Raw genomic sequence first — 18374 nt, forward strand, 5'->3', positions numbered from 1 at the left:
TAAATGAAAAAATAATCCCCAAAACAAAACAGTATTTGCTAGTGTATCTTGGTCACTCCCAGAGCCTCAAATGTAAAAAATTTGCTCTATCATACAAAAGATATAAAAAAGCTAGCACTGGGATACATGTATCCTTGTTATGTGCCTCTTCTTTCATCTATTTTTTAATTTCTATTTTATTTTGGAAGATATACGAATATAGGCTAATCAGTTTTGGATGTATATACTAAAACTGTTCATTACTGATGCAAGTTTTGAATACAGAATAAGTCAGGAGTAGCTCTGTCTAGAAGGAAAACATTTATCATGGATTTTTAACACCAGCAAAACAGAACACAGACAGAAGATCAATAACACTCATTAGAGCTTTATCTACAGCTCAGCTCTGAAGTGACACTAAACACTAACTTTTCATGATCCTGAAAGAGAATAGTCAGAAAATCCAGCTACAAACTTACTGACTAACCTGAAAACAAAACAGACCAAAAAAGAAAACATCATTAAATATAGAAATATCTTCTGTGGAATAATTCAAGGTTTTCTTGCTGGAGATATGTCTTGCAGTTTGTCTGCATCTGCTGATTTCCGGTTACATTTCATTTTCTAAGTTTTTCCTTTCTTTTCTCTGCAATTCCAATATACTGTGCTGTGCTATTTTGAGGCTCTTGGGACTGTTAGTGTAAGAGAACGAAATTAAAGCAATATACCTGAATTATATACATTTGAATTTAATATATATATATTAGGTACATGGATGAGATAACCTTCCTTAAAACACCGAAGGACAGCTGTGACCAGCAAGTTCAAAAAAGTTAACAATCTCAAGAGTTAAAGCACTATTAAATATCTCATTAGGAATGCTAAAGTAAGGTGGCAAGGCAAACATCTGAGCAATTTTCACAGTCTGTTCACACTGATACAACAAAACAGATCCCAAGTCAAAGATGATGGTAATAAGTGTCGGTTGTGGTTCCACAAATATATCATCATCCATTACTAAATCCTCAAGCCTAGGAGAGAACTCAGTAATATAAATTTGTTACAAAACAGTTACTTTAAGCTCTTAACCCACTCCTTTCCTTTCTTTAATGATTCAAGCTGACATTTAGGAAAAAGAGATTTAGAAACTACTCAGTATAGTCAGCTCATTACTACATTGCACAATGAAGGGCCTGGCTACTCTAAAAATAAGAAAGTTCAGAATCAGATGTTATTGCTGAAACACAGAGCAACCACATCTGAACTGGCTCCTTCTATTACCATTAGGATTTGCTTTAACTCCTGTAGAGTGTTCTGGAACCCAAGAGAGATTATTTATTAGCAGGGTGGCAACCTGACCCTGGGCTCCCTTTGCAGATTACTACAGTCCTATTTGCCAGGATTTAAATCTTTCCACAGCACTGAGTATGGAGACACTCAGGTCATTAGCTGAATGTCAGCCCTGGCCAGCACTGGAGGAGATTAACTCAGTCCTGCCCGAGACCCAGGCAGTGCCAGGCAGGTGGGCATTGGCCGTAACGCTCAATTTTAGTTCTGAGATCCCTCTGCTGGCTTGATCTCTCAGCACTTATCTCCATGTCCTGTGAAGGCCTGGACCTGAGCTAGGCTTGGAAACAGTAAAATATACTGGCACTTTGCATCTACACTGAATTTGGACTACTACAAGTATTAACTGAATTCATCACTAGTGTCTGTAGTGCAGGCGTGGTACATCCATTTAAGTCACCTATGAACTGCAATCTCACTGCACTAAGAGGTGGCTTGTTGTTTTTTTTCCAGTTCTTCTTTTGAATTTTGTTTGTTTTTAGGGGAGCAGGCTATGGAGGACCCCATAGTGGCATTCCAATACCTACAAGAAGGCTATCCAGCCAATGGTGCCAGGCTCATCACAACGTGCATGGTGGGAGGAGAGACAACTGCCAGGTGCTGAAACAAGACAGGTTTAACCAAGAAGGTATTATGTAAAAAGCTTTTCAACATGGGGACACAGCCTGCCTGGGGTAGAGTTGCACAGTTTCCATCCTTAGAGGTTTTCAGACTTGATTGAATAAAGCCCTGAGTGACCTGCTCTGACATTAAACTAACACTCTTTCAATGAGGAGGTCGAACCCCTAGAATGCACTTCCAACGTGTGTTATACTATGATCCTACAGTGTTTAAAGTTTCTGTGCATTATTACATCAAAATTAGATCTGAACACAAAATTAGGGAAAAGATTTACAGATTAATTTTAACAAGAAATTTCTATTAACACATGGAACTTCAAAACCTTCTGATAGTACAGACAATGTAATAAACAGACAATGCCCTTGATTAAAAAAAAAAAAAAAAACAGAAAACAAATCAGAAATCTTTTGACTTACTAAGACAGAAAGGCATTTGGAAATTGTCATGTCTTGGAAATATTTGAAAAGTGCATTCATAATAGGTATAAATAAACATTGAAAATTTGAGATAGGGCTTCCCAATTGTAGAGAAAAATACCTCTGAGTCTAAAACAGTCCACAAGCATAGAAAATTTCTGCTTGTCCCTATGAATAAACATCACTAAGAAGAGAAAGGAATTTCAGAAAAAAAGTGGCTAAAGAAAATATTTAGCTATCTATAAGAAGGAGAAAAAGAGAGACAATAAATGCAAAATATTTTACTGATTGCAAACAAAAGCTGTGGCAACAACATTGCACAATACTAAATTTTAAGGTTTTGAAATTCTCAGAAATTAATTTTCATTCTGATTTTTTGTTCCATATATCTTTGTATTTTTACATTAGTTTTACATTATGACAAAAAGTAAATTACTTACAGAAATTAAGACAAATTGTATATAACCTGTCAGATTATTAATGTTTTATTTACATGTCAATGTAATCATTTAATGTTCTTCTCCTTTATGAAAACTTTAATCATATTCAATGTTTTGCTAGTATGTAACAGAATTACACTGTCCACACCAATATATATATTTTTAAACATTACAAGTATATAGGAATTCACTGTTAGTGTGCTGTTTGAATTTTCTGCAAAATGTAGGTAATGATAGCTAACTTTGTTACTTCACTGGAACAACAAATTCTCCCTTTTGTAGATGATCTCCAGAAGAAAGACAGAAATCTATAAATCCAACATTTTCAGATCCAATGCTGAATAGCCTGGAGAGCAGTAGTAAAAGTCCTGAGTGCAGGATGAGTTCCGCGATGAGACATCAAGAGAGACCCCGCCTCTGCACTGAACCCTGCTTCTTTAAGTTGTTTTGCTATTTCCTCTACATCCCAGCCTCCTTCTTCCTGGTTAGCCAGCAAGTGGTCAATAAGGTGAGGGTAGAAGGCAGTAGATATGCACTTTACCACTAACTTGGCATTGAGGAGCAAGGAAAGTAGTTCAGCATCACAACTGGAATCATCAACCTACGAAGAATGAAAAATCCATAGTAATTAAAAATGAATTACCCGATACATCCATCAACCAGAACATGCCATGACTGGTCTGTCTGCACAGTGTGACCTTGAAAGCAAGATGATATAGTACTTTGAATGGATTAATAACAATGATACATACTTGCTATATTTCAGAATATGTAAAGATGCATCTTTAGCAGTCTCTTGCTTTAGTGTAAATATTTGACCTGCATGAAGTTAAGGAATAAGAATGTTTAATAACGGAGCTAGAATTATATGAAAAGCTTTATCCAGTTTTCACAGGTTCTCAGTCCCCAGTGCTGAATGGACCACACCACTTACCTCCATATCAAAAAGGACACCCTGAGGAAGGTCAGAGCAGAACACGTTTTGGTCATTTTCATTAATACGCTATATTATATTCTATACTGACAACATTCCCAGACTCAAACAGATTTTCCAGAGTTTCAGCACTCACAAGGACTAGATTTTCAGAATACAATCTATTTTAAAGAAGATTTGGTGCACACAGTTGCTATTTCTGTGAGACACCCCAGATGCCTCAGAAGAAAAGGAGGCTATCTGATACATGAGAGCACATATTCTCTTGAAAATCTGGTCTATGGCTTTACAAATAACATTGCAGAACACATTAAATTCTACTTCAGTTCATTTTGGAAGTCTTATATAAATCTTTTCTAGGTTCCTTGAAATGCAGTGCTTTGATCAGTTTAGGTGTCATATCACTTCAAGAAGTACAATAAAACAATGCATGTAACACAAAAAGGGCCAAAGAAGTGGTGGACAGTAGTCAATATGACTGCATCCTATCAACTAACAAATAAAGTAATTAAATCCCTGTTTTACAAAGCAACTCTTCTGTTTTAAAGAAGTCTCTGTCTAGCTTTAGTTTCATTTTCTATAACAATGATGCATTGTCTTACATACATACCAGCAAGTAATAAAAATCCTGTGATTCGGTACCACTCAAAGACCAATTCAGCTAGAGCTGTTGACTAACCACAGGGCACAACACTGACACTTGACAGTTGAATTTAAGCAATTTTCAATCTAATTATTATCACAAAGCACTTAATCCCGATACCTTTCAGGACATGTAAAATTTCCTTGCCTCTATTTCAGTCCAAGCTAAAACAGCACAGAGCTTTGCTTCCTCTTGTTCATGTGTAAGAGGCAGCACCCACCACTTGCCCCCACCTTTACCACGAGCACATTGTAACAGGCACTTCTTGCTTATAACCCAGTTCTCGCTTCCATGAAGTTTTCACTACCATTGCTCAGTGAGATGTAACTATCAATTTGCAATACATTTTGCAGTATTTATTAGAAAGATTAAACATCACTATGATCTACCAGTTCAGAAAACCAAAATTCCTGTTAAATATCTTTCTTACTCAGACGCATACACTGTGAGGTCATGCACACCGGTTAACATGGACTGTCTAATGTGGGAAACTACTCTCTCCAGTTTCCCTATACACGTAGTCAAAGAAACAGGATACTTAAGGCATAAGTCAGAACAGATAGGTAGCTTCCCCTTGAATGATTGGCAATCCCAAGTTTTGGCACTTATTTAGAGGAATCAATATTACATTTACATATGGAGGAACAGCATTTATAAGGAACTATCAGGTAGTTCTTTGTATGAAAGTAGATCTGAATCTGAGAATGAGAAATCTGCCCCTAACTTCAGAAGAAAGAGCTTCCTTTGAAGTAATGACAAATTCTTTTAGAAGAAAGGCCTTTATTGTATCTAAATAATTTTAGACTAATGAATATATGTTTCTATTCTGCGAAAGCATGATGACTGAAAGCATACATGTGATAAGAAACAAAATTATGTGTTGCTCAGTTTTGGAAAAGACAACATTCCACACAACATCAAATATAATTAAAAAAGGAAAAAGACAACACATGAAATACCATAGCATGAAAAAATACTATACTTTATCAAGCACAAAGCCTCAGATAAAAGATGCCAGGTGAGGCTATTCTCCCAAAAACTGTTTATCATCTTTAATTAATGTAATTAATTAATACATGATTATTCCTTATAGTTTACAATTTTCACTTCCTTTCAAACTTCAGAAGTTTTCCAGAAAAACAGAATGGCTTTGTCATGGCTCAAATCTTAAACAATTTCCTCCAAGACTTCAGCATTCTCACGATTAGTTACATAACTCCTTACAGTTTACAAAGCTAAAATGCAATGGCGCACAGCAGTTCTAGAGCCAGTATTCAGAATGGTTCTAACAACTGTAGGGTTGTGCACGCTTCAGGTTGTCCACTCTAAGTCTTTCATTATTTAAAAGTTCCTCTGAATTGTTTCATGTTAATTACTGAGATGCTTTCCTTCTGAAGACAATAAAATTCCTGGCGTTGGCATCATGTAGCAATAAGCAGTTGCAGTAAGTGCAATAGGCCATTATCGAAACAACTCTCATCTCTTCTGAAATGGGAGGCTGGAGGGGTATTCTGCCCCACTTCTGAGCTCCATATGCTCTATTCTTGACCAGCACACAGGATGCAACTTTACCCAGCGCTTTAGTATTTAATTTTATGGACATAAAGCACAAACAATAATTACAGTAATGAGATTAACAGCAGATGGGAGGTCTGATTTAAATTACTTTTTTTTAGGCTATTATTCAGTTAATGAAAAGTCCTATAGATTAGTGCAATTTCATATGCCAAAAACCTACAAATCAGAGAGAGGCAAGTCTGAACCTAATATACCTTTTTCAGCATAAAACCATTAATCGTCTGAGCTACACTATGGATATAAAGATGTCCACGTGCAATGCAGAGGCAGAGCAATGCATCTGTACTCACACATGAACAAGATCATTGTGTCTTTATACACAACAAAAGAGCATACAAAACACTCTCCGTTGTGTCTGGCAGTCCACACTTAAGATTGAATAGTCCAGTAAGTTTAAACTGATTAACATTTACAATCGTCTGACTCTTCAAGGCTGTCTGAAAATCTGGTCTGAAAGGGGAAGCCTTTGCAATGTATTTGTCTCCAGGTGACTGTAAACACAAGAAGGCAACAGCACAGAAAGCCAGCCATAACCTGGGCTGCATCAAAAGCAGCGTGGCCAGCAGGGCAAGGGAGGTGATTCTCCTCCTCTACTCTGCTCTCGTGAAACCCCACCTGGCGTGTTTGGCTCCGGAGTCCCCAGCACAAGAAGGACGTGGACATACTAGAACAAGTCCAGAGGAGAGCCATGAGGATGGTCAGAGGACTGGAGCCTCTCTCCTATGAAGACAGGTTGAGGGATTTGGGGTTGTTCAGCCTGGAGAAGAGAAGGCTCCAGGGAGACCTTCCAATACCTAAAGGGGGCCTACAAGAAAGATGAGGAGGGACTCTGTCGGGGAATGTGGTGATAGGACAAGGGTAATAACTATAAACTAAAAGAGTGGAGATTCAGATTAGGTATTAGGAAGAAATTCTTCACTCTCAGGGCAGTGAGGCACTGGCACAGGTTGCCCAGAGAAGCTGTGGATGCCCCATCCCTGGAGGTGTTCAAGGCCAGGCTGGATGGGGCTTTGGGCAACCTGGTCTGGTGGGAGGTGTCCCTGCCACGGGAGGGGGCTGGAATTAGATGAACTTTAAGGTCCCTTTCAACCCACACCATTCTATGATTTTATGATCCTATGAAATCAGATCCTTTGAACACATTTCCTGGGGCCAAGGCCACTGCCTGTTCTGCACTGCTTTGGTAAATCTAAGCGGTGCCTGACAGGAGTGGGAGGAATGCAGAGAAGCCAAGGTTTAATGAGAAATGTGTATAAAAATAGGCGGCAAAAACTTGACTATATGTTTTTATCACTTTTATAACTCCAGATCATGCCAGTATTTAAATAAAAAAAATGCGCTCATGGAAATTACTTACCAAACCTATGCAAAGACTGTCAGTGAATTAATGTGTATTTTAAAATCTCAATTAATACAGCTTGTATACTGAGCAACCATACTTTGATATAACTATAAAAATATGATTTAAAAAAATCAATTTATATACACTCTATATTTAAAATTATTTTAAATCAGAACAAACACTAATGCAAACATTGCTTTAAAATATAGACACAACATATATTTAAAAGTAAAAATATATTATAGAATCATAGAATCATTAAGGTTGAAAAAGACCTTCAAGATCATCTGATCCAACCATCCCATTACCACCAATATCACCCACTAAACCATGTCCCTAAGCACCATGTTCAACCTTTCCTTAAACACCCCCAGGGACAGTGATGCCACCACCTCCCTGGGCAACCCGTCCCAATGCCTGACTGCTCTTTCTGAGAAGAAATGTATACTAATTTCCAGCCTAAACCTCCCCTGGCACAATTTGAGGCCATTTCCTCTATAGAGTTTATAATATGGTGTTTGCTCAAGAATTCAAAATCTAGGACTCTTCCACCTAAAAAAGCAGCAGCTTAGATGGTATAAGCAGATTATCAACATCATTAGAGTATATGGGGACTGATTAAACATTCCCTCATAAAACAAGAATTATGAAGCATCAAGTGAAGCTAACAGAATCGGATTCAGAGTAAATAAAAGAAAATAGCTTTTTATTACACTGTTGAATTCTTTGGCAAATGATACTGCACAATGTAAAAGCTCATCCATGTTTAAAGGGGAAACTGGGCAAAACTGAGAAAGAAAACCACTAGCAGTTACTTAGCACACAAATACATACAGCCAAAAATAACTGGAAGCTGCGAGAGCAACCCAGAACAAGAAGATGTACGTTTCCCCTATTCTTACTCTTCACTAGACTTGTGATTATTCCCCCTGTTGGAGTCAGGACACTAGTCCCTATGGACTTCTGACTCTCAAAATTTTAAATTTTTACACATAAATTCATAACAACCTTAGAGGCTATTTTTGTTTGCTAACCATTTTGACCGTATCTGAAATGTTCTATGAATTGGCACACATTGGCTGCAAGAAAATACACCTAGAATACACACCAAATATTTGTCTGTGGTAAACACAGAGTCTTAAGTTTTTTACTGTCTTTTCTTTTTCAAACTAACCCTTTTGACAAGACTTGTAAACAAGAGAGTAAACCCAGTTAAGGCAATTACTAAAAAGTAACCTTACCATCCTAATCCTAGTGTTAAAAATCTGTTTTTTGTTTGTTTGTTTGTTTGTTTGTTTGTTTTCTGGACAGTGAGCAAAGGAGGGTCTTATTAATGAATTGCTTCTGATCTGCAGAAAGGCATATGCATGCCCTTACCATCCCAACAACCTAAATTAATCTTAAAACACTGGTTCCAGCCGGTTATAGCCAATTCCCCATAAATGCTATTCCAGTGATGTGGAATGCAGCTGACTGCAGTTTAAGTCTCACAGGTGCAGGCATCTTCTGCAAAATGAATTCACAGCCACTTTCCATCTTGTGTGAGCATGTGAATAAACCATAAACAACAACGATGACAAACTCACAGTATATACGATGGAGAAAAATCACTGCATCTATCTAGACTTCCATGCTGAGGGTGCTAAATTTTTCAGTAACGTAAAATCTTTTACTTTTGGAAGGCTTAAATTGGAGATGTTTTACTTTTTCATATCCATTTCTCCTTCAGCAGGATTTGATGGTGCCGATTTAGTGTGATGCCCACACACACACTGTGCGTATGTACAAGGAAAAGAACTAATGGGGATACTTATGCTAAGGAGAGGAAATCCTGACTTTTTTCCTTGACACGGGTACCTATTTAGGTATTGGCTGATATCTACATTAAAGATGTAGGCATTCAAGTGCTACCTCTGATGACTAGCTCACTTCAGACTGACGATCAATGCAGTTCCCAGCTACAGAGGTGCATATTCATCTAAGAAGCCAGAGACCACATAGAAAGAGGATTGCAACAGATGCACTCATCATTTCTGCCACTGCAGTGCTACAGCAATCTGCTTCGAACAGGGTTTGTACATTTTATCAAATGTCTCTTTAATGCAAAATTTATAAAAGAGTCTGCATCTGCTGATGAAAAATCACATCCCAGCAGGGCTGCCCTCAACAAGCACAGAAGTGAGGACCACGTGCGCTCCTTCCTCCACAAGTCTTAATTTCTTTCTGCATATCCTCAGCAGGAGCGGGAGGAGCCTCATCCCAGACTCTTAGGGAGGACACATTCAAGCTGTTTCTGAAACACCCTTGGCAAATGATCTGAAAAAGAAGCAGTCGTACAACCTGTATTTACCCCCTACGCTGACTGCAGTATTTCTGAATCACAATGTCAGTTTGTGTCTTACGCTGAACTTGGTGTTGTCAGTGTATAATTAGGAAGGTTTAAGCGTGCCTGCCTGGGGCTTTGCCAACAGCACAAATGATGTTACCAACTGCAAATGCGCTCAGGCTCGAGGCCCTCAGCTCCACCAAGACAGCAGCTCCCCTGGGCAAGCAGAGGCAGGGAGTCTGCAAGTTTTAAACAACCTTTTGTGCTAAATAGGTATGTGAAAATCAGCTTTACCAAAGGTGACAGCTCTTTTGACATACTAGGAATAGCAACTTGAGGCATCTAAAGAAGCTTTACTGGTAAATCAGGGAGGATTCTAAAAATTTGAGTGACCATAAATGAAAAACAATAATGTGGCTCCACTCTCCAGGACCAACACTACATCTCATGTAAGTATCCAGTATTTCTACTGGTTGCTATTACAGCGTACATGGATATTGTACCTATATTTGATAGTACGTAGCATATTTGAAAGAAATCTCTCTGTAGTGATGACTTCAGATAAGCAAGAGCAGGTCAGAAGGTTCCCTTTGCCTGCTTCAGTAAAGGACAAGTCAGAGTCTGGGCAATTCCCTGTTCATATTTTTTATGTCTAGAGACATAAAAAGAGTCTAGAGGGTCTGGTACTAGCAACAGGAAATGTGTCATCCATAACTTACGCATTACCAAACCCATGCACTATGAAATATGGATACTAATGGAAAAATAAGAGCTGTTGATAACATAACAGCTAAAAAGAACTGAACTGGCCATTTGCTTGAGTATTAGCTCTACACTACTAGTGGAGGTAAAAATGCTTTTCATTTTGTTCCTGGATGGAGTCTGTATGGCTACAGGACAAATAAGTAAGGGGGTAAGAAAATGAAGAGACCTAAAAACAACTAGACAAGTAAAGGACAGACAGATTACTGTTAGGTTATAAATGCATAATTTTACAAGGTTTCTTTTAAAAGGTAAGCCACACACAGTGAGCAGCCATACATGGAACAAGACTGTGGAGAAATAACTGGAAATTAATTTCACACATTCTTCATGATTTTTCATATTGCATTTTTCAATAAACCATTTTGTAAAGGTAGTCTTAGCACGTCAACATTGAAAATACAGGATATAAACTGAAATAAAATATTATTTTAGATTAACTAAAAATATTTTCTACTCCTACGTCAACTTCCATTTTACCTACCAACAGGTAGCAGAACACTTAGTTTCTCCGTCAGAAGTAAAAATATCAGTCTTGATCTATGAAAGATAATCAAGTGAATCGCCAACCCTTCTCAAAAATAAAAAATAATCTGACTCTTAAGGGCAAAGTCTAAATCCCACTGGCAATAATAAGCTTATTTAAGTAAACTTTTTACATTTTTTTTTAATTTTCACACACCACAGAGAAAAAACAGATACTTCTGTAATCCAAAAGAGGTAAATGGCAGTTTATAAGAAGATGCACAATAAAGAGATGTCTGCAATTTCAAAAAAGCTTACACAAAATCCTGGTTGTTTTATTACAGGCAAAAGCTATACAATTCTTAGTATCAGCACTTCAGCATCATCCTTTTAACTGTAAACATCCATAAAGCTGTCAGCAACATACAACAAATGGCTAACTAATACATCGTATCAGCAAGCAAGTGCTGTATTTTTCTCACAGCCATATCTGTGAGTTGTTTTAACACTATGTCGGGGAATCAATAGCTATGATTTCCCTTTGCCAGATGTTATTTGTCCTTTCCCTGTTTAATGTAACCAGAAATGGGCTTCCTATGAAAAATTTATTAAAAATTCTACAAGAAGCATTAACACTGCTATTACTGTTGCTAAAAAGCAAAAAGTATGCATACAAAATTATACTGAATAAACATTGACATAGCTAAGCAGTATACGCACTTTTAGTTGGTAAACTACCAACTAGCGTAATCATAAGAGATGCATATAAATCAAGGAGTAAGAGATAATTTCTCAACCATCCAAGAAACCACCATGCTCTCAAATGTAGCATGGCACTCTTCTGTGCTAGTTGCTTTTCTAACACTGGTGGTGAATCTCACATTCAAGGTACTGGCTAAACACTATGCCTGACGGAATGAAATCAAGTTACATTTTCATTGACTTAAGATGAAATACTAGACCAAAGCTAAATGCACTGAAAATTCTAGGTTACGGAGCACTGGTGTAGAAGTATATGCTCAAATTAATACTGATTTTGGAAGAAAAAGTAGGAACAGTTTTTCAAACTGCCTCTCACATAAGAAGGCCAAAAAGAACATTATTTTAGGAATGCACAGGTGTAGTAAGTGTTTTATATTAGTAAGAAGTTAATATGGTTCCTGGCCCTAAAACTTCAATATAATATAATCAACCTAGACTGTAGAAAATTAAAAGCCACAACACACTGGAAAGAAAAGGCCAGTTAAGATAGCAATACAATTAGCAGCCATTCAGAAAGTGCTACTGCACAGCACTGGGCTTTAAAAGTAGTTAAATAAAATGTACTTGGACATAAATTCCTGCTGGGAAGCTTGAGAGCTAATCACTAACTCAGCAGCTTTCATCTGTTAACAAAAAAGTCAATTTTAAAAGGTTAACAGAACATATAGATGAGAAAGTGCATGCATATATCAGATCTCCAGCTCCTTTTCTATAAGATCATCTTGTTTAAAAACAGTTACAAAAATTGTTTTGCAGACAAAAATCTACAACTGTAGGTGTAAAAATAAAACTATTGACATGCTAACAATAATCCACTGTTTTGGTGGTTAATATTTAGAAAGGTATCTTTTGTGGAAAAGTCAGAAATGTTGTGTTTCATTTGTATAAAAAACTGGGAATAGGAACACCTTCATAAAAACCTGTGGTTATTTCCTTAGAACAACAGCCTCAACTAGGAAATACTTACAATTTGTACTGGATGTTAATTATGATATTCAGATTTTGAAACAAGAAGACGTGTATTACACGTAACATGCCCTGCTACCTTCCTTGCAAATACTTTGAATGTCCATTTATGTTCCACAAAGCTAGTGCTCCATCCGTTTCAATAACAGTACTTTTGAAGGTAAATTAGCAACATCTGAGATGAAGCCAATACTTCCAGATTCATTGTTTCTCTGACAGGTTCTGAAGGCCCCCTGAAGGGGAAGCAGATAAAACCAAGAGAGGATGAGAGACTTACAGCAGAATCCTGGGAAAATCAGGATCGCTTTTCTTTCCATATCTTTCCTAGGAAAACAGGGGATAGTGTCAAACTACGTGGTTGGACTGCACTGTTTGTTGTAACCAGAGAATCTGAAAAACTTGTTGCAACACATATAACTGGAACAGAGAGCCTGATGGAGAAGGCTCCTTCAGAAACGGAGGAAAGTTTGCATACTTTTAATCTCAGAAAAAAGTTACATTTTCAATCTGCATTCCAACATACTGCATTTTTAAAGCTTTTGCATTTTGAGGATGCTTATTTTTAAAACATGTACAAGTTTTCATTTCTGTTTCTGTAAAGGCAGTTTTATTTTGAAGTAGCATACTGGAAATTTAACCTCAATTATTCGTTTATATTGCAATACGCAACTAAGAGCTCCCTAAGAGACAGTACGGAATTCAAAAATATTAGAGAAGTGGTTTTCCTAAATAAATAAATATTATATGGGGACCTTCGATACAGTTATCCAGCAAGAAAGAAAAGCCATTTATTCTCTTTTGCAGTAAGTAGACAGCTATACTGCACAACCATGGCTAACAAAATCCAAGGAAGTCTTTCAGGTTGTACATAGAATCATAGAACATCCCAAGTTGGAAGGGACCTAGAAGGATCATCAAGTCCAACTCCTGGCACCACACAGGTCTACCCAAAAGTTTAGACCATGTGACTAAGTGCACAGTCCAATTGCTTCTTAAATTCAGACAGGCTTGGTGCAGTGACTGCTTCACTGGGTAGCCTCTTCCAGTGTGCAACCACCGTTTCGGTGAAGAACCTCTTCCTGATGTCCAGCTTAAACTTCCCCTGCCTCAGCTTAACACTGTTCCCGTGGGTCCTGTCACTGGTGATAACGGAGAATAGGTCATCTGCCTCTCCACTCCCCCTCGCAAGGAAGTTGTAGACTGCGATGAGGTCCCCCCTCAGCCTCCTCTTCTCCAGGCTGAACAGGCCAAGTGACCCCAGCCGCTCCTCATATGTCTTCCCCTCTAGGCCCTTCACCATCTTCGTCGCCCTCCTCTGGACACTCTCCAACAGTTTAATGTCCTTTTTGTACTGTGGTGCCCAGAACTGCACACAGGACTCGAGGTGAGGCCGCACCAGCGCAGAGTAGAGCAGGACAATCACTTCCCTCGACCGACTAGCAATGCCGTGCTTGATGCATCCCAGGATACGGTTGGCCCTCCTGGCTGCCAGGGCACACTGCTGGCTCATATTCAACTTGCTGTCAACCACAACACCCAGATCCCTCTCTGCGGGGCTGCTCTCCAGCATCTCGTCACCCAGTCTGTACGTATAGCCAGGGTTGCCCCATCCCACGTGCAGGACCCGGCACTTGCTTTTGTTAAACTTCATGTGGTTGGTGATCGCCCAGCTCTCCAATCTCTCCAGATCTCTCTGCAAGGCCTTTCCACCCTCATCCGAGTCCACAACTCCTCCAAGTTTGGTGTCGTCGGCAAATTTGCTCAAAACACCTTCTAGTCCTACATCCAAATAATTTATAAAGACATTGAAGAGGACTGGCCCTAAAATGGAGCCTTGAGGGACCCCACTAGTGACCATCCGCCAGCCAGATGTGGCCCCATTTACCACAACCCTTTGAGCCCTGCCCGTCAGCCAATTGCTCACCCATCGCATGATGGTTTTGTTTAGCTGTATGCTGGACATTTTGTCCAGTAGGATCCTATGGGAAACCGTGTCAAAAGCTTTGCTGAAGTCCAAAAAGATCACATCAGCTGGTTTCCCTTGATCAACTAGATGGGTGATCTTATCATAAAAGGAAATCAAATTTGTTAGGCAGGACCTACCCCTCATGATCCCCTGTTGGCTGGGACCAATGACTGCATTGTCCCCCAGGTGTACTTCAATAACTTCAAGGATCATCTTCTCCATAATTTTACCAGGCACTGATGTGAGACTGACAGGCCTGTAATTGCTAGGGTCTTCTTTCTTACCCTTCTTGAAAATTGGCACATTTGCCAGCTTCCAGTCCACTGGGACCTCTCCAGATTCCCAAGATCATTGAAAAAGAATTGAGAGAGGTCCCGCGATGACACCAGCCAGCTCTTTAAGCACCCTGGGATGAATCCCATCCGGACCCACGGACTTGTATGGATCCAGGTGGAGCAGCAAATCCCGCACACATTCAGGGTCGGTTGGGAGTTTGTCATTCCCACCGTCATGATCCTCCAGCTCAGGACACCCTGGGTCCCGAAGCCCATCATCAGTGTTGAAGACGGAGGCCAAGAAGGCGTTAAACGTCTCTGCTTTGCCTATGTCATTGTCTGTGAGGAGACCTTCCCCATCTAGTAGTGGACCTATGTTTTCTTTGGTTCTCCTTTTTCTGTTCACATATCTAAAAAAACCTTGTTTACTGTCTCTCACAGACACGGCCAGCTTCAGCTCTAGCTGGGCTTTGGCCACAAGAATTTTCTCCCTACAAACACGAACAGCATCCCTGTATTCCTTCCTCGTCGCCTGACCCTCCTTCCAGCAGCCGTACACTTTCTTTTTTCGCCTAAGCTCCAGTAGAACTTCCCTGGTCAGCCAGACCGGCCTTCTGCCCCGCTTGCCTAACTTCCGATACTTTGGAATCACCTGATCTTGTGCTTTTAGGAGGCAGTGCTTAAAGACTGATCAGCACTGATGGATGCCAATGTCTTCAAAAGCAGTTTCCCAGGGGACCAGTCTGAAGTCTGCCTTCCCCATATCCAGGGCTGAAGTTTTGGTGGCAGTTTTCCTTCTGTCACCGTAAATTCTAAACTCAACCACTTCATGGTCACTATGACCGAGACAGCCGCCAATTGCCACGTCTCCCACAAGACCCTCTCTGTTCTCCAGCAGCAGATCTAGGAGGGCACCTTTCCTAGCTGTCTCTCTTAGCACCTGCACCAAGAAGTTATCATCTAGGTGCTTTATGAACCTCCTGGACTTGCTCGTGTCAGCCATGTGGTGATCCCAGTTGACATCTGGCAAGTTGAAATCCCCCATTAGGACAAGGAGAGTTGATCTTGAGGCATCTCTTAGTTCTGCAAAGAAAAATTCATCGGTGTTGTTGTCCTGGCCAGGTGGTCTATAATGGACTCCCACAACGACATCCCCTTTATTTGTTCGTCCCTTAATCCTTACCCAGAGGCTCTCAATTTTGCCGTCACCAACTTGAAGTTCCACACAGTCCAGCCCATGCTTCACATACATTGCCACCCCGCCACCTCGCCTACCCTGCCTGTCCCTCTTGAAGAGCCTGTAACCATCTATTGCAACACACCAGCCACAGGACTCATCCCACCAGCTTTCGCTTATGCCGATGATGTCGTAGCTGCGGGACTGGGCCAAGACTTCTAGCTCATCCATTTTATTCCTCATACTGTGTGCGTTTGTGTAGAAGCACTTCAAATGCACCTCCCTACATGCAGCACCTTGTGTAGCTGACCGAAGGGTCTCACTAGCACACAGTCCCTCTGATTCTAGCGCACCATCCCTTAGCTCATCACCGGCGTGCCTGGTTTACATGCACAAAAGTTAATTTAAAGTTAGAAGTTTTAAACCCATCTCAGTTTTCACGAGACCAAAAACAAAAACACACACAAAACATGCTAACAAACAAACGAACAAGTGATTTTTCTTTCTAGGAGACTAGCTTTCGTGATTTTAGGCCTTACTTCTTAACTGACAAGTAAATATATGGGGGGGAAAAAAACAGTTGCACTGTTTTTTTTTACTGCATAAAAAACAGTAACTTTCTACAACAATTGAAAATACATAGTAATGTATAGCAGTTCTTGTCCAAATAAGAGATAGTATTTAGCTTTTTTTCCTCCAGAAACTCTGTTGCAGTGTCAAGTAAAAACATGTTTAGAATCACCTAAAATCCCCAAACATACATGTATTTCATCCCTTCTACAAAACAAAAAATTTGTTAGCAGCTTACAATGTGTATATGAACAATGCCAAGTTTGTCAGAAACACGCTAACTCATTTGTACTTTTATCACTTACAAAAAAATAATAAAGTGCAAGAATAGACACACCGAGATAACAATCGACTTCATATAACACAGTCGTTTCTTTTCCATCACATTGACTTACAATAGCACACTAGGTAATTTAAAGAAAATGCTGTCAATTTTAATCACCGCAAGTATATAGAAAAGATCTTACAAGCCCTGTGTTACTGCTCACTGTACACAATAGCTGTGGAAAATCTTAATAATGATAAGGGTCTCGATAGTCTCTGCTTACTAATATGAAGATAAAAGAGCTAATTTATCACCTTAAACTCTGAAAGCTGATTAATTCAACTGCTCATACCTTAGCAACAGTTGTTATCTGCTCCAGTGCCACAGCATGAAGATCTTGATCTTTGCTTTCCACCAGCAGTTTCAGGGATGGCAGCAAGAGGGACTGGTTAAGCAGCAACAGACATAATTCTTTTATACACTGAAAATAAAAGTAAACTCATTCAGCAAGATCTCTGGAGATATTAGCATCATCACTCAAACTAAAATTTATGAAAATTCTGTGTCAAATGAAGAATGAAAACCTAACTTCTAAAACAAATGAAGTCCCTGATGGAAATAAGTCTTTGGAAACTTGAACAGATAAATTTAAAAAAGATGTGGAATACAGGGTTATAAGTCGAGTCTTTGTTACATTAAGATGAGGCACTGAATCACCATTACAACCCAGAGTTTCACTGAAAGAGAAACAAAGCAATCACAGCCCTCTCTGGGACTCATATATTTGTGCTTAGTGAAATACTGCAAAACACGGAAAGAAGTTTAACAGACACCTGTGATACTTCTGTAACTCAGTTATACAATCATAAATGTGGAACAAAACAAAGAGGAAATAACAGTACATACCGAAGTGCAACACCATAAAGCTGTGTTTCAAAACCATTTCAAACTTTATACAAACTTTTACACGTGATGAAAGCATAGTAATTTACCTTTCCCTCTTTCATATAACTTCTCATTTTTATAATAAAGCACAAATTTAGCATCATAAAGCTGATGCAGTAAAAAAGGACATCTTTAAAAAAAAAAAAAAAAACTATGTGTTGCCAAATGGCAATGATTTATTTATACATCAAAAAGCATTTAGACTAACAAACTGTTATACATCAGATGATGACTTCCCCTATCTTTTTTTTTTCCAAGGATTTTGTTCTAACAGCCACTTTCCACTGAGATCCAGCAGACATGTCCTGTGTTCGGGACAACTTACACCAAGTGCTTTGGGTATTATGTAGCACTGTCACCTTGCAAATGGCATCCAAATCTTCCAGGGGCTCTTTGTTTCACTGCAACACTTAGAAAAACATCAATTGCCAAAGGATCTCATCAGCTAAATATTACTTTGAGGGAACGCAAACCACTTTTAGAGATCTTTTGAAATCTAATGGTAAGTATAACAATTTGAAGACTGAAATACAACCACACTTTTAGCAGCATGGTTTTAATTTCCAGGCTTTTAGAGTCACAGCTACTATTCAAA

At 39.1% G+C, this 18374-nt stretch overlaps 1 protein-coding gene across 2 annotated transcripts in view; it reads right to left on the reverse strand.

Moving 5' to 3' along the window:
- Nucleotides 1-2630: 2630 nt before the first annotated feature.
- NBAS (NBAS subunit of NRZ tethering complex) overlaps nt 2631-18374 on the reverse strand; it is a 185828-nt gene continuing 170084 nt past the window's right edge. For both annotated transcript variants that reach the window (XM_080583780.1, XM_080583781.1), the window contains exons 51-52: nt 17187-17315; nt 2631-3404 (exon numbers count right to left, since the gene is read on the reverse strand). In XM_080583780.1, the coding sequence (XP_080439906.1) occupies nt 3129-3404; nt 17187-17315 (405 nt within the window). In that variant the 3' untranslated portion in view covers nt 2631-3128. The remainder of the gene's footprint in view (nt 3405-17186; nt 17316-18374) is intronic.

This window comes from Anser brachyrhynchus (genome assembly GCF_964034855.1).
Source record: "Anser brachyrhynchus genome assembly, chromosome: 3".
In the NCBI taxonomy this organism is placed as follows: domain Eukaryota; kingdom Metazoa; phylum Chordata; class Aves; order Anseriformes; family Anatidae; genus Anser; species Anser brachyrhynchus.